The 22,888-nt window shown below is 43.5% G+C and overlaps 1 protein-coding gene across 1 annotated transcript in view; it reads left to right on the top strand.

Moving 5' to 3' along the window:
- LOC108698082 (plexin-A3) overlaps positions 1-22,888 on the top strand; it is a 71,865-nt gene that overhangs the window by 4,612 nt on the left and 44,365 nt on the right. The window contains exon 2 of the mRNA XM_018229303.2: positions 10,777-11,988. Coding sequence (XP_018084792.1) covers positions 10,861-11,988 — 1,128 coding nt within the window. The 5' untranslated portion in view covers positions 10,777-10,860. The remainder of the gene's footprint in view (positions 1-10,776; positions 11,989-22,888) is intronic.

Here is a 22,888-nt window from a genome sequence, read left to right on the forward strand (position 1 = left end):
TGGGGGTTACACTTGGATTGACATAGTTAGGGATTTAGCTTTTATGAAGGAGGACACCACATTTGTTCCAACATATTGTTCCAAGATATTTCTTGTCGGAGCCCTCTTATTACCCAGCTAGATGCTCCTCCGCAAGTTAAATGATCCTTCTTGGTGGGGGACAGCACAAAATAAAATCCCCCTTCTCAAGTGCATGTTGGGAAAGGCATGCTACTGGTAGAATGATGAGCAATGCATGATGGGATAGGGTATACTACTCTCTAAAGCATGAACAGTGCATGATGGGAAGAGTATGCAGCTGGCTGAAGAATACAGAGGAGTGCATCATGGGAAGAAAATGCTACCGGTAGAATGAGGAGCAATGCATGATGGGATAGGGTATACTACTCTCTAAAGCATGAACAGTGCATGATGGGAAGAGTATGCAGCTGGCATGCATGATGGGAAGGAAATGCTTATGGCTAAATAATGAGCAGCAATGCATAATGGGAATGGCCTGCTAACAGTTGGATAATGACCGTTACTATGGGGATGCATTCTAGGCTTGACTTTTGTAGATCAAACGGGACTGGTCTTGGTTCCCTTTTTGTTTGTGTTAGTGAGTTCAGCTGTTGTTTTGGTGAAATTACGGGTGGCTATTTTTACCCTTTTCTTTGACATGTTGGCATCTCATTGCAATAGGCTGATCTTTACTGTGGCACTTACATGTTTAGCCAACCTGTGCCCTGCTCTCTGCTTTTAAACTACAATTTACAGCTGTAACCAGTTGTACCAGAGCTGCTGTAGTGTAAACATGGAGGTGCAATGGTTAGGGTTACTGCCTGGGAGCGTTGGGGGTCTCCCGTGCAATTCCAACACTGTGCAAGGGTTTTGTTTTTGGGCTTCAAAACATACAGGGAGTTTAGAAGCTCTTCTTAATGAAAGAAAATACAGTTGTAACATACTTATTGTATGGAATTTAAATGATTGGTAAATGTAGATTCTACTTATTATTGCAGCTACATTTGCACATAGCTGTAAAACCATTGGGAATGTATAATAAATGTATATTGTTAAGCTTCTTACAATTAAGAATTCCCTTTTTGGGTGGAGATACCCTTTAATTGGCTTCTGATAAAAATTCACCATAGTGTCTATGAATATGAGTCTGTAAATGTGATAGGGACCTTCAATTGTAAACTTCACTGGATGCTATCTAGTTTTTGTGACTTGTATACTTGCCGCCTCGTCCATGCGCCTGCAGTCTCGTTCAATGTACATTGTGACTTTTTCACTGCTGCAGCTCCATAAGAATTCATTAATAGCAGCTAGTGTTGCCACCTTTTCTGGATCAGCCATCATTTTTACCAGTCAGGCCAGTAAAATATCAAATACCTAATAGCAGCTGAAGTCACACAGTCATGAGCAGTGTATGTGACCTCACACACAGCCCTGTCTGTATGGGGGTGCTGGGAGGCCTTGCCAATGGCAGGGGTGCCCAAAAGGTAGATAGGGATCTACCAGTAGATCTCAAGGCACTGCAAACAAACAGATTGTCTAAATCACCCTCCTGTTTCATGCTTTTCATTTGGATATTATTATGTTAAGGTTGTATAAGAAATAGTTGTAAATATAGCAAAAAACATTTTCTCATAAATCAATATTTAAGTAATATCTTCCATGGAACAGAATGCTAATGTTTTATTGATGTAGATCACAATGGGACAGCATCACTAAAAGTGGACCATGTATTAGTAAAGTACGAGCTCTTCTGGCCTATGGCATTTGGCCCATGATTTTTGGGATAACCCAGGGATTTACCTGTGAGTTGGGGCACATCCACATGGGGTTCAGTTTGGGTGTGGGTCAGAATGTGCCAGAGTAAAGTGCCTTATAGTTGTGTGCTGCATTTGGGCTTTCTGTCACTGCTGATCTCTCATGGGCTAGTGTTGTGTAGAGCCCACCCTATTGTTCTGACAAAATTCTGACAGGTTTGAATTATTTCTTATGAAACAATGAAATCAGTCAGTGGACTTTGGACAATCAGATAATCATTGTTAAACAATCGTTCATTGTGCCAAAGTAAACAGAGATTCAATATATGTTAGATCTTGTAACCTACACAACAAAGATACCTCAAAGTCTCCTGCTTATTGTTTAACATGAATGGGTCAATTGCTGCTTTACAATCCCGACAGAGCAGCGACAAAATCTGTATGGCCATCTTAAAATAGTTTTTGTGCCTGGGGGGGGGGGTAATAAGTGTGTTTATTGTGCGGGGGTGAGCAGGACCTTAATATTTTTTAAAAACCAGAAATAAACTCAAAACGGTGTTGTGTGTCGGTGTAATGTAAGTGCTATTCAAAGCAGCATTTCTCTGTCACTTTCCATTCTTTGGTTGGACATTGTAAGAGAAGTCTGTTTTCCCAGTCCTGTTTATCAGCTGGATTCTGCTACATTGTTTCAGGAGAAATAGTATATTTTACAATTTTACATTTTTTTATTGACATAAAGAAAAATAAGGAATTGTCTAGAGCACCCCTTTAGTGTGTGCCAGTTCCTTTGCTGCTGCCTTGTTAGTGACCTGGTATTGTATGCCTGGATACTATAGGAACCCAAAGCACTGGAGCCAGCGACTTCCGGGTTGTATTCAGTCTCAGGAGAAACATGTACAGAGATCCCTGAAGCTTTATTATACGGTTTATGTTTGTGTTTTCTTACACTTGGAATACAGTGCTACGTGCATGTGGGTTGCTTTGGAATTTGGGTGGTGCTCACAATGCACAAGGAATACACAAAAACGCTGCTGACCCTATATCATATCATAGTATTTGCTTGACTCTTAAAGGGGTTCTTCACCTTTAAATTATCGTTTAATATGATGTAGAGAGTGATATTCTGAGACATGTTTCTCAAATTATGGACAGCAGCAGCAAAACACTTTTATTATTTGCGACAACTTGCAATTGGTTTTCATCTTTTATTATTTGTGTTTTTTGACTTATTTAGCTTTTTATTCAACAGCTCTTCAGCATGTAATTTCAGGGGTGTGGTTGCTGGGCTCCAAATTGCCCTAGCAACCATGCATTGATTTGTGTAAGAAAATGGTGTGAATAGCCGAGGACCTGAACAGAAAGATGAGTAATAAAAAGTAGTAATAAGTATAAATTTGTAGTCTTACACAGCATTTGTTTTTAATTTGGGGTCTGTGAGCCCCGTTTGAAATCTGGGAAGAGGCAAAAGAGCAAGGCAAAATACTATAAAATGTAAATAATGACAACACGCTGCAAAGCTGTTGGACATTCGATAACATTCAAAAATATACCTCAATAAACCACCACTATAATTATACCTTCATGCAGCCAGTCAGGTGCCTTTATAGCCCATCCAATCATAGGAGATGAATAATGGTCCAAAATCAAATAATTATCCCGTAAATCTATGTTAAGTTAAAAATATGTCTTTATTACAAAATCATTTAAAGAGATAGGCATACAGACCACATGGAATATGGTCTTACGCGTTTCATACCCTCTGGTACTTAATCCTAGGCATTAATGATACACAACGGATCATAGAGATTTATACCCAACATGGCCCCACCCTTATATTATTAAAGCAACTAAGCATTGCCACATGATACTCAGTGGTCACAGTAGGTTTATACAGATACATTGTTAGGGTTCTATTCCCTTGTCTGCCTATATCCAGCATAAATAATAACTATAATTATACAAAATTCACAAGAAAACATGTATTTGTGAATCCTGTTAAGAACATTACACAAAGGTAAGAACCATAAAAATATTAAACAGGGGTAATGCTCCAATTAATCTATACTATATACTTATTCCCAGCTGCATTACTTTCCAGTCTAGTTAGGGTTTTTACAATAGTGTATGTGCAGTTATAGACTCCTACACTATAGTAAAAACCTTAAGTAGACTGGAAAGCAGTGCAGATCCTTAAATGCTAGCATCCCATATAATTAGATTTTCAGATGAATAATGGTGCCTTTTGTGAGTCCAGCAGTCCTTGTGTAGCCAGGGGCCCCACACAGCATATTTATAGATATCCACAGTCTGTGGGAATAAAGCAAAAGTTTGAGTCTATGTGTGGTGCCCTGGGTTACTCATGGCCCTGCTGCACATTTTTGTATCTGCTGCACATTTTTGTATCAGCTGCACCCCATCTTTCATCAATGGATAACTCTACTGCACACATGGAAAGAGCATATAACCCCTCTGGCCCCTAGTAACCACTTGCCTTCAATTACCCATTTGGCTCCACAGCTGCTACCTGCTTGGCACATGTATCACACATTTTTGTATTAACCCTGTGACCTGTTATTCCTTCTAATGTCACTGCTGAAATTCATATCTGTCCGTTTGTCATGCTTTGGGCACTGATTATATGTGCATCTTGCTGGAAAGCACTTGAGAAGAAAATCCGCTGGATGAGTCTGGTCGGTAGGACTGCACAGCTAGTGAGATTCTTGTGCAAAGTTAGCTCCAAATGCATTCATATAGTGTATAAATAATATATTATGGTAGCCTATTCCTATAGTTGGTTGTGTCCTTGATGAGGTATATGCCAGCATATTGGGAATCTTGCTTGTGCCACCCACTCTTCTCCTCTGTATGGGGGCAGCCACAGTATTGATTTTCTTGGCGAAATGCAGGGTTATTTATATGGGGCATGATAGGAACTGTAAGGGTGATGTGTGCTGTAATGCTGTATAGAAATGCAATGATGGAGCTATTGTGTATGCTGTCCCTGAATAGTAATGGGAGGTGATGGTAGGTTTGCCTTTTACCCTATGGCCTCCATTGGTGTAGTGACAACATGATTCAGGACAGGAACGGGTAAGTAAAGGATAATCCCTACCCACATGTGATGAAAGTAGAATAGATCTGCTGTGAGCAATGCTTGTGTATCTGTTACTAATCTGCCTTCTGGATATTCCCACTAAAATACAAGCTTCTTAGCATTAGCCATTGGCTGCTTAGCCACCTAAACCCAATTATTACAAGCAGCTTGCCACTAGATCTGCCTCCCTTCCTCCAGTCGCTCTCCATACAGCTTGTCAGGTATATATATACATATATACATATATACGTACACTTCATGTGCCTTCTGCAGTGCTTTTACATTAATGGACCGCTCCCTGTTTAACAAGCTCTGCTGCTTCTGCTTATTCATGCAGCTTTTTTTCTGATTCACTTAGCTTAATATGATAGGGGGGTGAGGTATAGGGAAAAAGGGTCTGAGATGGGGCACCTGTATCATCCAGTGGTAGCAGTGCTTTTATGTGATTGGTTAGTGGGCATAGCAATGGGAGAATGTGCCTAGAGGACCTTTCTAATGCTCTGAGCCTCAGGAATAGGGGGTAATAAGTGCAGCTGACTTCTGCTGTTTCTGCACTTCTATCCAGTTTGATGTGGGTGCATGCAGCACATGGCAGGTAGGTATGACTGGAACTGCTTTGTGTCCTCGGCTTTCTTTGTGTTACTTTGGCACAGGTCTACAACATACTTCTAAACAGAACTATATTGGCTCATGCTGTAGCTTCAAATGTGTCCATTCAGAACTCTTCCTAGGTTTCCATGTACCTGTTTTCCCACCTCTGTGCTCTTTTAAAAATATGCCCCTAATGAAGAATATAATCACAGCACCAAAATGCATTATGAGGATGAAATATTTAGGGTTGTGGGTATGGCGGCTTGTGAGGGGTCAAACAAATGTAAAAAAAGGTTGTTCATTTGCAAACACCTTTTTCAGTTGTTTTCAGATTGTTTGCCAGAAATAAAGATTTTTTTTTTTCAATTGCTTTCCATTTTTTATTTTTGACCATTTTTCCAATATTGAAGATTAAAGTTGAATGTTCCTGTCTGGCAGCTCAGTGATCCAGTGCAGATTCTGTTTTGGCTGATCCATTAGTTGATCTATTTCTCAGTAGGATCTATAGGGAATGTAAGTGCAACCATTGTATCAATTCTGTTCAGCAGGGACAAGAAATGTATTAACTAAATGTATCAGCTAATGTGTAAACTAATGTATCATGTAGAACTGTTACAGAGTCAATAATCCCCTTCACAGAGTTGCTTCAGAAAGACATAAGGTGAAAAATTAGACTTTAAACTTCAATTAGAGAAATGGAAACCAATAAATAATGGAAAGTCATTGAAAAAAAGTCTTTATTTCTGGCGAACCATCTGAAAACAAATGAACGGAAAAAAGTGTTGGAAGGTGAACCGTTTTAATCAGTGGGTTGTTCCTTGGTGCAGCCCAGTTTTACACTGGGCATTAATACAATAAAGAGGAGGGAGGCTTTTGCCTAATCTCATCATAGTAACCAGAAATAATAGCTGGGCAGGGATGTGATTGTGAGTAAAAGTGGCATAGGACAGGCCATAGTGAATGCGTGTGCCTAATAACATGCATGTCTGCCAATAGGTTAATGGCACAGCCTTCTTCATAGGATTTGCTAGGCTGCATTCCTTTCTGCTGAGCTTACTGTCCCCTGAGACCCTCCTAATGAGATGGCCAGAGGGGGATTTTTTCCAAGCTCTGTACCCACAGCCCCCACACAAGTGGAGTTTTTATCATTTCTGATGATGGGATGCACAGTGCTGACAGCACGGAATAAAAGCCTTTCCAGTCAGCGTGGCACGTTCCAGGCCAGAGTGCCTGCTGGCTAGCCACATACTCAACTGCTTTGCACTAATAGCTCACACTATGCACATGCTACATGTACTCACGCTTAACAATTTAGCACTTTATCTCCTTTTTTCATGTATTTTCTTGTTCTTACTGATCTGTATATAGAGATTCTCTCCTACCCATTCTCCATTAGAATTAGGGTTAGGGTCATTTAGGTCAATGATTCACGGGTAGTCCAGTTTACTATACCAATAACTGATCTGGCAGTACTTTTGCTCCAGTCAATATCTGGGTAATTAAAATCCCCCATTATCATTACTTTACCCAAACTAGCAGCCTTTTCTATTTGCATCAGGAGCTTTGCCTCCTCCTCCTCCTCGCTTACATTAGGGGGTCTATAGCATAAGCCTACAATTGATTTGCTGGACTCTTTATAATTGGTGAAGAACTCCCCCCATAAGACTTCTGCCCCCTCATTTTCTAACATAACCTCCTCCTTTATATTAGATTTAAATCCTGCCTAACAAACAGACATACCCCTCTTCCTTTTCTATTGCCTCTGTCCCTCCGAAACAAAGTATAGCCAACCATGCCTAGTTTAAAATCTCCTCTAGCCATCTTTTCCCCCAAAACAGCTGCACCGTTATCATTGAGGTGCAGTGCATCCCTAGCAATGAGCATGTAGCCGACTGAGAAATCAGCCCAGTTCTCCTAAAAACCTCCTCCCTACACCAGTCTCTCCTGCTGTCTTCTGCCTTATAGCCAGTCTATTTTCCCTATGACATTACCTTATAGTCAGTATACTTGCCCTGTGATATTGCCTTATAGCCAGTATACTTGCCTGTGATATTGCCTTATAGTCAGTATACTTGCCCTGTCATATTGCCTTATAGTCAGTATACTTGCCCTGTGATATTGCCTTATAGCCAGTATACTTGCCTGTGATATTGCCTTATAGTCAGTATACTTGCCCTGTCATATTGCCTTATAGTCAGGATACTTGCCCTGTGATATTGCCTTATAGCCAGTATACTTGCCTGTGATATTGCCTTATAGCCGGTATACTTGCCCTTTGATATTGCTTTATTGGCGGTATACTTGCCCTAAGATATTTGCTTATAGCTGGTATACTTGCCCTGTGATATTGCCTTATAGTCAGTATACTTGCCCTGTGATATTGCCTCATAGTCAGTATACTTGCCCTGTGATATTGCCTTATAGTCAGTATACTTGCCCTGTGATATTGCCTTATAGTCAGTATACTTGCCCTGTGATATTGCCTTATAGTCCGTATACTTGCCCTGTGATATTGCCTTATAGTCAGTATACTTGCCCTGTGATGTTGCCTTATAGTCAGTGTACTTGCCCTGTGATATTGGCTGAAAGTGACTGCAAGTAACCCCTGTGTTTGACGACCCTTTTTCTAAATGTCTGTAGCAAGACACTCATTCTGCTCTGTCTCCATGACAACAGAAGACCAAAATCCTCTGGTCTTTAGTGAGGTTCCCTTAGTGTTTGTTTAATCCACACAGGAGTGCTGATTGTGTTGATTGTGCTGTTGCACAAGCACGTGCAAATCCTTCCTCTAGCCTGCTTTGTTATTGTTTGCACCGTGAGACGCCCAGGTTTATTAACTGTGCAGAGAAGGAGCTGCAGTCCTGGAAGAACAGAATGTCTCGGGGCTGTGGCCATGTGGGAATGGGCTGACATCATATGGGTGAGAGCAGATTGGATGGGAGCACTAATAGCGATTGCTTGACATAGGGAGGGTTTACCTATCCCCCCCCCCTTGTGTGAGTGTGCTAAGGGTCGGCAGAAGTCTCTTTATCAAATGGCTAAAAAGGGCCTCTTCTACTGAAAGATTTGGCTGGGCCTTACCCTGTATTAGATATCAGTGCATAGGGGCTTGCTTGTGGACCCAATGATTCAGCTAGCCATTTCTCTGTATTAGGCATGAGTAAAATAGGGTACCTTGGACCTTCTTCTGACTGCAGCTTTCAAATGGGCATCGCCCTAGTCTCTTCTAAAAGACAAATGCTCTGTAAGGCTACAAATGTATTGTTATTGTAACTCTTATTACTGATCCTTCTATTCAGGCCCTCTCCTTCCTATTCCAGTCTCTTATTCAAATAAATGCATGGTTGCTAGGGTAATTTGGACCCTAGTTACCAGATTGCTTAAGATGCAAATTGAAGCACTGCCAAATAAAAAGTTAAATAACTCAAAAACCTTTAATAATAAAAAATTGAAACCAATTGCAAATTGTCTCAGAATATCACTCTCTACATCATACTAAAATGTATCTCAGAGATGAACAACCCCTTTAAAGGAACAGTTCAGTGTAAAAATAAAAACTGGATAAATAGATAGGCTGTGCAAAATAAAAAATGTATCTAATATAGTTAGTTAGCCAAAAATGTAATGTATAAAGGCTGGAGTGAGTGGATGTGTAACATAATAGCCAGAACACTACTTCCTGCTTTTCAGCTCTCTAACTCTGAGTTAGTCAGTGACTTGAAGGGGGGCCACATGGGACATTTCTGATCAGTGAGTTTGTAATTGATCCTCAGCATTCAGCTCAGATTCAAAAGCAACAGATATGACCCATGTGCCCCCCCATCAAGTCTCTGATTGGTTACTGCCTGGTAACCAGGGTAACCAGTCAGTGTAAACCAAGAGAGCTGAAAATTACATTTTGGACTAACTATATTAGAAACATTTTTTATTTTGCACAGCCTATCTATTTACCCAGTTTTTATTTTTACACTGTTCAATTCCTTTAAGGATTTTTAAAAAACTTGTGCATGAAATAAACACTATAGGTATTCATACAACTTACTTGGGGTAACCAACAAGGGGGCACACTTTTATTACAGAGAAATCATTACATAAAGAGAATTATTTGTTTACAATTGACACAATGGTAGATTCCTTCCTGTAATTCAGGGCTTTTTTGAGTATTTGGTTTCCACATAACTAATCCTATTGCAACACTTGTGCTGACAGAAGGGGCCCTTACCCCATTACATTAGGGTGACAATGCCCTGATCTCAGCCTAACACTCTCAGGCTAAATGTTAGCATGAAATAAGGTGTCACTAATGGGTGTGGGCCAGTATCACCCTAATGTTTTAGGCTTAGTGGAAATATTGTGTCTATTTATGGCACTAGGGAAAGCTTGCACTTTATTATCAGTCAGTTCTGGCGAATCTACAGCCAGTATATCATCCATCTATAGGGATGTTTTTGTTTACTGAACATGATCTGAAATCCACCTCCAAAACTGGGCACCTCGAGGAAAACACATTCGCTTGCCTATCTGAGGCTATCTAAGGCTATCTGCTTTGATCCAAAGTTCCTTCTGTAAATGCCTAAAGAAGGGAGCACAGGCAGTTTAGTTTGCCCTTACACTCACTCATACACAGTCACTGAGCCAGTTGGTGTTTCTGCATGTTTGTGGCCAGTGTCTAACCAGCCAACCTGTCGGCTTTCCATTTCCTTAATGCATTCCAGAAGGGCCTGCTGCGTGTGAGAGCACCGACTGCCAGCTCCAGGCCATGGGTCGGCCCTCTATGGGTTTTCTGTAGGATTCATTTCACAGCCGGCTCAGGCAGCTAATACAGAGCTGGGTTCTCTCCTTGCCTCGGCTGCTGACGCTTTGGGGGAAAGTAGGGAGAGTGCCCATGTGCATGCATTCATGGTGCTGATGTGACTAATTCTCAAGCTGTGTTTCACATTTATTGCAAATCCATGTGACATACATATACATGTATTTATTGGCTCATAGTGTTGTGCTCAGGGTGCTACTGCTGCTGCTACATTTGTTAGCTTTTGCCTTCACTGCCCTGCTAGCATGGAATTCAGCTGCAAATCACATCACAGAATTAGATCACCAAGGATATTTGTATTAAAAGCATCTGCTGCTCCAACTCTATTTCAAATGGATGCCTGTAAAGTCTACCCCCTTTTATGCTAAGCATGTTCCTCAGGAGGTCTGAAGAAGGCTCACTGGTAGTTGAAATGGTAGAAGGTGTATTTGGTTGTTCTGTTAATATAGAGGTGATGTAAGTGCCAACAAACACTGATTGTGTATATATATATATATCTTACCTGTCTCTCTTTCTTTGCACCCTAGATTTATCCAGCTGGATGCCGGAAAAGAAGAAACCACATGTAATATCCACTGGCACCAGAAGCTGAGCTCTCTCTGCAAAGCATTATGGGGCCTTTGCAGAGTCTCTTCCTCCTCATTTGTTCCTTAGGAAAGGGCGCCTCCTTGTTCCCAACCTTTGCTGTGTCGGATACATCTCTTACTCACCTTGCTGTGCATAAACACACAGGCGATGTCTATCTTGGAGCAGTGAACAGGATCTTTAAACTCTCAGAGAATCTGACTGAGTTGCGGTCCCATCTCACCGGCCCCATTGCAGATAATTCAAGCTGTTACCCTCCTCCAAGTGTGCGTGTCTGCACCCACAAGCTGTCACCTACCGATAATGTCAACAGGCTTCTGCTGATAGACTACACTGGGAAACGGGTGGTTGCTTGTGGCAGTGTCTGGCAGGGGATCTGTCAGTTTCTACGGCTTGACGACCTCTTTAAGTTGGGTGAACCTCACCACCGCAAAGAGCATTATCTGTCAGGGGCTCGAGAGGCAGATTCTATGGCTGGAGTCATTGTGGAGCAGGACCTGGAGCAGAGTAAGCTTTTCATTGGTACCTCCATAGATGGTAAATCTGAATACTTCCCAACGCTGTCCAGTCGCAGATTAGTGCAGGATGAGGAGAGTGCAGAGATGTTCCGTTTGGTTTATCAGGATGAGTTTGTCTCATCCCAAATCAAGGTGCCCTCTGACACATTGTCCCTGCACCCATCCTTTGACATATACTATGTGTATGGATTTGTCAGCAAGATTTTTGTTTATTTCCTCACACTCCAACTGGACACACAACAGACTTTGCTGGATGCCACAGGGGAGAAATTTTTTACATCAAAAATAGTACGGATGTGTTCTGGAGACCTTGAGTTTTACTCTTATGTGGAGTTTCCAATTGGCTGCACCAAAGATGGAGTTGAATACAGGCTCATTCAAAGTGCTTACCTCAGTCGGCCAGGCCAGAAATTGGCACAAGCTCTGGGCATTCCAGAGGATGAAGAAGTCTTGTACACAGTTTTCTCTCAGGGACAGAAGAATCGCTCCAACCCACCTAGGGAGTCAGTACTTTGCCTCTTCACCCTTAGCCAAATCAACCTTCATATCAAGATGCGCATCCAGTCTTGCTACCATGGAGAAGGAAAATTGTCCTTGCCGTGGTTGCTCAACAAAGAGTTACACTGCATCAGCACGGTGAGTGGGTTCAATGGGGACACAGTGCTCATGTTGAGAGCCCCCACTGAAAAGCAAACCGTCCTTTTTCTCTTTATGGGACATCTGGCTGAGTATTACTTTGATGAGCATCCAGAAACATTATAGCAGCATCACTGATCTTATTTCATTTATAAAGCACCGACATATAATGCTGTACTGCTGTATATAGTGTAGTGGCTGGTTACATGTGGAGGGAATGTTGCACTAGGTCACTGGCAGAAAGGTATGAAGAGGAGGGATACTTGCCCTGTTACTTGCTCTGCAAGCCAGTTGCATTTTCCTGTGTGATTCCAGCTTGTCAGGCACTGTAGGAAATTCAGACAGGGAAAGTGTATTATAGTGTCGCTTAAGGCTAGGGCCACACAGGGGCCCATATCCGCTGCCTGACTTCAGCCCTATCGCAGGCAGTCGCTTCCTCTCCGCATTCATAAGTGCTGAATCAGCCGTGACGCAAACAGACTTGACGGATTTCTGCAAAGAACCACGAGTTTCTGCATTTTGAGCTGAAATTTGCAGAAGAATTTGCGCCTCTTCCGATTACATTTTTCTGAATATAGAAAAGCGAGGAGGCGATTGCCTGCAGAAAGGCTGATATCAGACATGAACCAAAAGTGCTAGTGTACCCATCTATAAGCTACAGTAGATGGTCTGTCTCAGTGTTGTTTGGACGTTGTTTAGACGATCTGATTGTACGAATCAAGGATTCATACAATTTTCGGACCGTGTGTGGAGAGTCCCGACATTTTTTGTCTGGCGGAGATCGGTTGTTTGGTCAGTCGGACAGGTTAAAAGATTTCTGTTGGCTGCTGATAATATATCTGCATGCAGGGCAGCCATCAGGGGGGGGACAGGAGGGAGAGTTGTAGGGGGCCCTGAGGGTAAGGGGGGCCTGGCCACGCCGCACTTTCTTGATTAGCCGGGCCCCCCTGCTTTCTGAGAGCTGCTCACTTAGGCAGGGCGGGAGCACAAGGGGAGGTATCTTCTGTCCATTACTTCCCCTTATTGGTCACTGAGTTGTAGGGGGCCCTCAGGGTAAGGGGGGCCTGGCGACGCCGCACTTTCTTGATTAGCCGGGCCCCCTGCTTTCTGAGAGCTGCTGACTTCGGGAAGGCAAGGCGGGAGCACAAGGGGAGGTATCTTCTGTCCATTACTTCCCCTTATTGGTCACTGAGTTTAAGTCCCGGTTGAGCTGCTCAGGGATTGGATAGCTGTGGTTTGAACTTCTCCTCCAGCTAATCCAATCACCATGCAGCTTTACCAATGTTTTTTTACATGGACGTTTTAGGGGGGCCCTAGCCACCAATTTTCTTATAACGTGGGGGGGGGGGGGCTGGCCACCAATTTTTCCACATGTGGGGTCCTAGCCACCAATATTTTTTAATGGTGGACCCTGACCACAAATGTTTTTTTAATGGGGGGGCCCTGACCACCAACATTTTTTTATTAACATGTGGGAACCATAGCCACCAATGGTTTTTTTGTTTTTTTTTGTAGTGTGTGGTGGGGGGTGGACCTGTGGGGTGTGGAGGGCAGACCTGTAGGTGGGGCTTGTGGTGGGCACAGCCCAGGGGGCCCAGGAAATGTTTTCGTATGGGGCCCTACGATTTCTGATGGCGGCCCTGTCTGCATGTATTGCTGTTCCGTTTCGGAGGATTGCTGTCAGGGGCAGAACATCAGCTGAGCTGTTCTTTTTTTTTTTTCAAATTTCTTTTTTTATTGCTTTTCAAACAAACATACATCCACATCACAAGTGCATCAGTTTTTACAACGTCCATTCGTTGTCTAGTATGCAAATTTGACAAAGAATAGCTAGTTCAACGCATATGTCAGAAATATACCATAGACACAAATTGAATCATAAGCCTTTGCATAGAATGGAAAACGTCAGAATACCTGGATGACAACTATCCTACAAACAAATAAAAGAACGTAATACCCATCAGCATTGTTGAAGATATTATTCCACCATTACTTCCCTGGCTAACTTGGGGGGGGGGTAAATTAAGGGGAAAGGGGGTTGTGGGTTCCCTGGGGATTAGTTAAATGACAGTCTAGAGCAGGCAGGTGCTCAGAGATCCAGGGTGACCAGATTTTCTTAAATTTGTTTGGGCAACCTCTCTGCAAATATAATAGTTGGTACGGAGGGACAGCATCATTGACCATCTGTATCCAATGGAGTTTTTGAGGGGGGAGAGCCGATTTCCACCTCATAGCAATGAGTCTTTTTGCCTGTATAAACAGGAAATTAAGGAGAGTCTGCTCTGCAGTGGCAGGGGTAGTGTCCTCAACTTGGTTTAACAGAACCGTTTCAGGGTTAAAAGGGACAATAAGCGCAAGGACAAGATCTATTTCCTCTATCACTTTTCCCCAAAATCTCCTTATTTTTGGGCAAAGCCACACCATATGTATGAAATTCGCTGGGGAGTGAGAGCATTTAGGGCAAACGTCTGGTACATTAGGGTGTATGACATGGAGCCTATGGGGCGTCAAATAGGACCTATGAAGGAACCGAAACTGAATCATTTTATCTTTAGAGCTAACAAGTTTTGAACTATGCGATTCCAGAATAGTTTTCCACATATCAGCGGTGAGCTGCGGAACATCCTGTAGCCATTTGTGGTATAAGTTACTTAGTATAGGGTCCTTAGGTGTATTCAAAAGAGCATAAAATTGGGAGACTGGCTTGGCAAGATCTGGAGTAAATGCCAGGACCTCCAGTTTTTGGGGTGAAGTGTCTGGGCGGACTGGTCCGAACTGTGTAGTTATGGCCTGGCGCAGTTGCAAAAAACGGAAAAACATCTTATTAGGCATACTGAAAGTAAGTTTCAACTCGTCAAAAGTAAGCAATTCGCCCTGTGCCATGACTTGCCCTAGGTATTTTATGTTATACCGGGCCCAGATTGTAGGGTCCGGTATAGTCCGTAATTGTGGGAGTTGGGGGTTAAACCAAAGAGGCTGGTTAGGTGAGAATTGATTCTCATGCTTCGGACAAAGTTGTAAGGCAATTTTCCAAGTTCTGACCGTGGCTATCATTAGTGGAGTGGGAGACTCGTAGTCTTTGGTGCCCCGGTACAACATATTTTTAAGAGCTTCATAAGAGCCAGCTATTTGGGCTTCTAGATTAGTAGTGGCGTTTTGAGTGGAGGGGACTACCCACCACCAGGCAGTAACCAGTTTGGTGGCAAGGTAGTAGAAATATAGGTTGGGTGCTGCCAGTCCTCCCGAGGCCACAGGGAGTTGCAAAGAGTGCATTGCGATTCTAGGAGTCGCTGCTGCCCAGTACAAGGAAGTAGTTAAGGAGGTCAATTTGCGAAAGAAGCTCTTAGGAATTACTATAGGGGCCTGCCGAAAAAGGTATGTGAACTTTGGGAGCATGACCATTTTAAATAGATTCACCCTACCTAATAGAGTTAAGGGGAGAGCATTCCAAACTTTGGATTTGTTTTCCAGTGTTAGCAGTAGGGGGGTTAAGTTCAACTCAATAAATTTATCCAATTGGCGATGTATGTGCACCCCCAAATATTTAAATGTATCCACCCATTGTAGTCTCACTTGCACTCTCTGGTGATCAACTCGGAAGGAGTCTATGGGAAAGATGACTGATTTTGCCCAGTTTATTTTCAATCCGGAGTATGCGGTATGCCGGTCTATCACCGTTAGGGCAGACGTAAGGGCTTCATAAGGGTTCTCTAAAAATAGGATGGTGTCATCCGCATACATCGCCACTGTTTCAGTGATAGGGCCCAGTCTCAGCCCCTTGACACCCACCGTAGTTTTTAGTAACCAAGCCAAGGGCTCCATTGCCAGTGCAAAGAGTAATGGGGAGAGGGGGCAACCCTGCCTTGTACCCCTACTGAGCGAAACCGATGCGGATACATTGTGATTGGTTTTTATACGGGCTTTAGGAGCATGATATAAGGCATCAACCCACTTTCTGAAATTGGGTCCTATACCCATTTTTGCCATGGTGACCCTGAGAAAGCTCCACTCAATAGAGTCGAAAGCCTTCTCGTTGTCAAGAGCGGCTAACACTCTATGCCCCGAGTTGTCATGTTGGACTGCTATGTTTGTGAAAACACGCCTGACATTAATGTCTGTGGTGCGGCCCGGTACAAAACCCGTTTGATCAGGGGATATCAATTTTGTAATATATTGGTTGAGCCTACGGGCCATTATTTTTGCTAAAATCTTGGCATCAACATTAATTAGCGATATCGGCCTGTAAGAGGCGCAATTCAGTGGGTCCTTGTCAGGTTTTAGAATTAAAGTTATCCATGTTTCGCTCATGGACTCAGGCAGGCCCGCCCCCTCTAGTACACTGTTAAACAAAGAGGTTAACAACGGAGATAAATGTTTAGCGTGCTTGGTATAAAAGTCAGTCGGGAGACCATCTAAACCAGGCGTTTTCCCAGGGGCAAGCGAAGAAAGAGCTTCCACTAATTCCGATTCTGTAATGAGGGCGTCCAGAGAGTCCCTGTCAGTACGATCCAAGCGGGGGAGTGGGATTTCTTCCAAGTAGTCCTCTAGTTGTTCCAGCGTAAGGGCCATCCTGGAAGTGTATAAGGAGGAATAGTACTGCGTCAACACCTGGTTAATTCCCAAGGGGTCAGTTATTATAACATCCAAAGTGTCACGAATCGCAGGTATAGAAGTTTGAGGAGATAAGTCCCGGGAGAGCAATGCCAGGAGTTTACCATTTTTATCTCCTGTAGCCAGGATAGTGGCGGATTGCCGCAGTTGGGCTTTTTTGACCTGGTTGACTCGAACTGTCTGCAAAGCTGTTTGGCTCGAGAGCCAAGTTTGTTGTGTCTGTGGAGACGGGTTCAGAATAAATTGCTGTTGGGTTAGAGCAACTTCTGTTTCCAGCTCAGTGAGTTCTTGTTGGGTGTGCTTGTTGAATGTTTTAATTCGATGTATATATTGACCTCTGGCAAAGGCCTTCAGGGAGTCCCAGACAACTTGGGGCGAAGCAGTGTTGGTGTTCGTCTCAATGAAGCTACTGAACTCTGTGTCAATCGGTTCCGTGATCTTGTCTTGATGTAACCAAAAGCTGCTTAGTCTCCAAATCCTGTCCAGTGGGGGTGAACCAGTTAACAGGGTTATGGAGAGTGGGGAATGGTCCGATATCCCGCCTGGTAAAATATCCGCCCGTAAAGTGTGGGATAAAATTGCAGGGGTGCCAAGGGCCAGGTCTATCCTGGACATAGTGTTATGAGTTGCCGAGAAACATGTAAATTTCCTGTCCACAGGGTGTTTTTCCCGCCACAAATCAGCGAAGTTAAAGGTAGAAATCCAAGTTTGTAAACTGTTGGAGGGTCGGGAGGAGGGATAGAGCCTGTCCATGGATTCCAACACAACTGCATTGAAGTCTCCCATTATAATAGTGGGGGCCAGAGGAAGGGTAGCAATTTTGCTCATTATAGTAGACAACAGAGTCACCTCAAAGGGGGGTGGAAGATAAACATTCACCAAGATGTAAGTCCCTCCATTAGCCGAGCAATGTAGAATAAGGAAGCGGCCCTCAGAGTCCGTAATGAGTGCTTTAAGACTAAAAGAGCAGCCTTTGGACACCAGTATGGACACTCCTCTAGAGTAGGTCGAGTGGGTGGAATGATAAGAAGACGCTATCCATGGTCGTCTAAGAGCCAGTAGCTTATTTCCGTCTAAGTGGGTTTCTTGAAGCATGGTGATATGAGGTTTCAATCTTTGAAGTGTCTTGAAGACCAACCCCCTTTTTATTGGGGAGCCTAGGCCCCGGACGTTCCATGACAGCAAACGCAGTTCAGCCATAATCGGTGGGGGGTGGTATAAATGAAGGGGGAAAAATAGGGGAAAAAGCAGCCAGGAAAAAGGTAGAATATCCAAAGGTGTAATGATGCCCGTCCCTCCCTACCCGCTGCACCCCAACTTGAGCAGGTCTTAGTCCCAAAACAGAAAACATTTGTGAGAGAGGGTAGAACTAAGGTATGTGTAGTACAGTTCCTTAGTGCAGTACCTTACCAACTGCAGATTACAGTCTGTGCTGGCGTGTGTTGATTCCAGCTAGTCCCAGGAGATACCGGGAATGAGAGGATTCCGTAGCCCATGCCGTCAGATACGGAGCTGCCGCTCATACCGGTGGTGGGGAATTTCGCTCCCTTGGTGGGCGTTGTGGCTGGGGAGGAATAGCTGCTGATTCTATCCACTGAAGCGCATCGGCGGGCGCGTTGAAAAAATAAGCCCTGTCATCTTTGATAACCCGCAAACAGGCAGGAAAGATCATACAGTATTTAAGCTGCAATGTGCGGAGCTTTTCCTTGACAGCATTGAATTTGAGCCGCTGGTTGCGGACAGCCATAGAAAAGTCGGGGAATATAGAGACTCTGTGGTTCTCATAGTGCAGGGAACCTTTCAGCCTAGCCTCTTGGAGAACTGCATCACGATCCCTATAATTAAGGAGACGAGCAATAAGTGGTCTCGGGGGATTCCCTGGAGGCGGGGGCTTGCTGGGGACCCTGTGGGCCCGTTCAATAATGAAGCAGATAGAGAATGCCTCTTTACCAAATGTGTGCAAAAGCCAGTGTTCCAGGAAACTCTCCACATGTTTGAGCTGAGCTGTTCTTTATTTGATCTGAATGGTTAGTGGCAGGTCGGGAGATGGGGAAGTCCGATCGTACCATGATTCGTACGATCAGATCTTTGCGTCTTTGGCCAGCTTACATGTTTTTGGAGTTTGGGTTGAAACCAGAGAACCCAGAGAAAATGTACATACAAACTTGTTGCAGGCAATACCTTTTTCCCCCTAACATATGTGGTATCAAAGGAACTGTTGACATTGCACACACATGAGTGCTCTTTCTGCTTCTCCTCAAAGGCAAAGCTCTGGATGGGTGTGAGTCTCCCTTCCTTGTGGTAGATGATTTGGGCATTTCTGGTAGATGATAAGGCTGGGTTCTTAATTGTGCCTTCTGTTTAGAAGGGCAAACTCCTGTGACTGTTGTGTGAGTCCATAGAGTGAGGTCATTGTTGGCTTTGTGTAACCAGGAGTGGGTGGGGGGAGCAGCCTTGTCATCACTTCCCAGGGCCAAGCCCGACACCCTCTGCATTAGCAGTCTCTCTCCTTTCTGCTTTGCTAAGAGGGGCTTTGACACACACACACACACACACACACATTTGCATGCATCAATGTGCCATTCAAAAACAACACTTGTGTCTAGAAACAATCCTGCCAAATCTGCAGGGTACATTGATGCCAGGGAGTCCTGAAATTCACAACAACCGTGAGGAGAATTTGCTCACATTACACGTTGCACCTACACACACACACACACACACACACACACAACTAACTGCCACTGAATTTCATGCTGAGTCGATTGCACATACAACAGAATTTAGGGAAATTAAACTGTTCATTTTACATTGTGCTTTACAACACATATGTCGACTTGTGTGCCAGTTTTACCTTCTGCATACTGCACTTTATTCATAAATGAGCCCTACTGTTTATAAAATAGTACAACCTCCTCACCCCACTCATACGCTGCCTCAGTAAGTAACCTTATTATCCTGTTCTGCTCTGTATCCCTTCTGCCCCCTTCCCTGGGATCCAGTACTGACTCCTGTATAACTCTGCAAGAATGAGGGTTGTGATGAACTTCAATCAAACGCAGTAAATTGCTGCAAAATTGGTTGTGCTTTATTTCACACTACATGTTTCGAGACTAGCTCTTTGTCAAGTTATTTATTAAATCATCTTTACTCCTGTATAACTCTGTCCCTCTTACCTTTCTGCCCCCTTCCTTAGGATCCATTACTGACTCTTGCACAACTTTTTCCCGCTAACCCATATGTTCCATTTGGAACTTCATATAGGATATGTATTTAACTACCTAATGGATGTGCCTTTATTTGCATTTTGGACCCATATATACTTTTAAGCTGTATTTGTGATTTCCCATGCAGTTATTTTAGGGGCCTAGTAATAACTGGTTTGCTGTGCTATGAATGTTAATATAAATATAACTTGGTTTCGGACCATGTAATAGTAATTACAGAAGAAACCACTTCAAAGTCTCTATGGAACTTAGACCCAGTTGTTTGTGGTGGACCCTTCCCGATCTGTTCTCTTTTGCTATATTCTAAACTGTTAAGTGCCTGCGTGGCACAATAATTTTCATCTTGTGCTTCTTTTCCACATGCAATCCAACATAAAACCAGAGGCTGTGAAGAAGAGAACAAATACATTAGCAGATATATTGTATTATGTTTGTTATGAACACATCCTCAGGAGCAAAGTCCAAAAGGCATTTAGTGAATACTGTTTCCCTAGTCACCATGGCCAGCATTCACCACATGGGTTAATTCCCCCTGCTGGCCAGCGGACAGGACCTCCCCCTGATAGTTCAAAAGTTCTGCTTCCTCCTCTCCCCTTCGTCGTCTTTGTCCTCTCTGGGCCAGGGAGAGGAGAAGAGAAAATAAGAATTTTTCTTAACCATAGGAAGGTGTACTTCCGAAAAGGGATGAAAGGAAAACATCAGTGAGGGCCGAAAAGGAGCTCCCCATTTTGGGGTTAGCATTAGGTTACTTACATAAGCGGAACTCTCCTCCCGCTTGCGAGTCAGAAGGATTTGCTGAGAAGAGTGGCAGGTGGAAGTGCCACTCAATGAAGACCAGAGCATGGCTAGGTTCCTCCCGGTTGTCGGGTTAGGGATGCCGAAAGCTCGGGAGGAGGCACCAGGGGACGTGCAGTTCTGGAAGTTCCGTTCTGGAAGACAGGTGCGGTAACTGAGGCACGACCGGACGTGACATCATGGGTGGAAGTTGCCGGTCGGCCATTTTGGTTAATGGGCAAATATCGCTGGTGAGAAGGGAGCGCTGTGTGAGTGCCAGAAGCGGGGGATTAGCGCAAAATGAGCGTGCTTGCCCGCGAGAGGAATTTAATGTGAATTATGCAGCATGGGAAGCAAATGTGTTTAACTATCCAGAGGGCTGCTGTCTCTATTTAAAAAATCGTTCACTTCCTGTGGGTGCCATTCCAAAAGCAGTAACACTGAACAATGAGAGCACCAGCTACAGGTAAGTGTGGGGCATTTTCAGCTAAAAATCTAGTTTTATACTATGAGAAAGCTGATTAAACCTTGTCTACTCTCTTAATAAGTGACCAGTGGAACCTGGTATGGGAAAAGCTTCACACCCTAAGGGAAAAGGGTGAAGTATGAGAGAGAGAACGTGGCTGGGTTAATGGCCCAACAACTAACAGTTTGTTATTTTTTATATGCAGCCTGCCTGCCAGCCACTGCAGTCATACAAGGATTCCAGGAGGTGTCAAGCTCTAAGAAGAGGCCTAGACATCATGCAAGACAGGGGGAGTCTATGTCAGATATATCAGAGGGAGATTTGTCAGCTGACTCAGATATCCTGTCTCAAGTGGGATCAGAGGAAGGAGATTGATTCAGAAGAGGAATCCACATTTGATCTATCCGTAGTTGATCCACTAATAAAAGCGGTTAGACAAACCTTAATTTTCCCCACAGAATCTGCGAAGATATCATCAGCAGACAAGCTTTGTCCCTCTTCAAAAAAAAAATAAAAAAAGCGGTATTGTTTCCGGTACATTCATCAATAAAGGAGATTATTGTAACGGAATAGAAAAAGACAGAAAAAAAGAGCACAGACAGCAGGAAATTTCTACAAAAAATATCCTTTTGATGAGTAGGATTCAAAATCCTGGGATTCCCCTCCAAAGGTGGATGCAGCTGTGGTAAGGTTGGCTAAAAAAACTACTCTTCCAGTGGATGATGCAGCGTTTTTTAGAGAATCAATGGAAAAGAAAATGGAATTCAACTTAAGAAAAGCCTTTGGAGCAGCAGGAGCAGCCTGTAAGTCAGCAGTGGCATTGACATCAGTGTCTAGAGCATTGAAAGTATGGCTGTCCGAATTGGGTGAAGCAATATCATCTAATGTAAAAAGACCACAATTATTGGAGATATCAGATTGCGAAATGGCAACAGAGTTTGTTTCAGAAGCTTCGGTTGATCTAGTTCATTTTTCAGCTCAATCTATGGCCTTGTCAGTGGCAGCCAGGAGAGTGCTATGGCTGAAGTCTTGGGCAGCCGATACAGCATCAAAAGCTAACTTATGCCAGTTACCATTTGAAGGAGACATGCTATTTGGGGAGAAGCTGGATGCTATCATACAGAAAGTATCGGGGGGCAAGAGTGTGTTTCTGCCTCAGGAAAACCAGCCTAAAAAGGCCCGCTATGATTCTGGTTACAGCAAGGCTAAAGAAAAATTTAGACCTTCAAGACAGTAGAAGCCTGGGAGGGAGTACTCCTGGAGGTCAGGTCGTCCAGGTTCCAGAGGAGCATCAAAGAGACCTGGAGTTTTTTCTTCCGCCCCATCTACCTCCAGTCAACAATGAAGGTGGCAAGGCCCAGACCATCGTGGGAGGCAGATTAGCCAAATTTGCTCATGTCTGGGCCATAACTATTCAAGACGCATGGGTACAGAAGGTTGTAGAGTCAGGGTTTGCTCTGGAATTCAAGTCAGTACCCAGAAAAGGTTTTTTCATAGAATCCATTTTCAAAGGATAAGAGTCAAAGGTGAAGATTGTCCAAGAATATCTAAATCAGTTGTTCCAGTCAAGAGCAATAGAAACCATAAATCCTCAGGAAAAATACTAAAGCTTTTATTCAAGGCTTTTTCTAGTAAAGAAAGCATCAGGCGCACAGAGACCGGTGTTAGACATGAGGAATCTGAACAAATTTCTGCAAACAAGGAAATTCAAAATGGAATCTTTAACATCCATCATGCAAGCAGTCTCTGTGGGATATTGGTTAACAAGCATAGATTTAAAAGATGCTTATTTCCATGTTCCAGAAAATATCTAAAGGTTTTC

Source organism: Xenopus laevis, chromosome 8L (assembly GCF_017654675.1).
Source record: "Xenopus laevis strain J_2021 chromosome 8L, Xenopus_laevis_v10.1, whole genome shotgun sequence".
Taxonomy (NCBI): Eukaryota; Metazoa; Chordata; class Amphibia; order Anura; family Pipidae; genus Xenopus; species Xenopus laevis.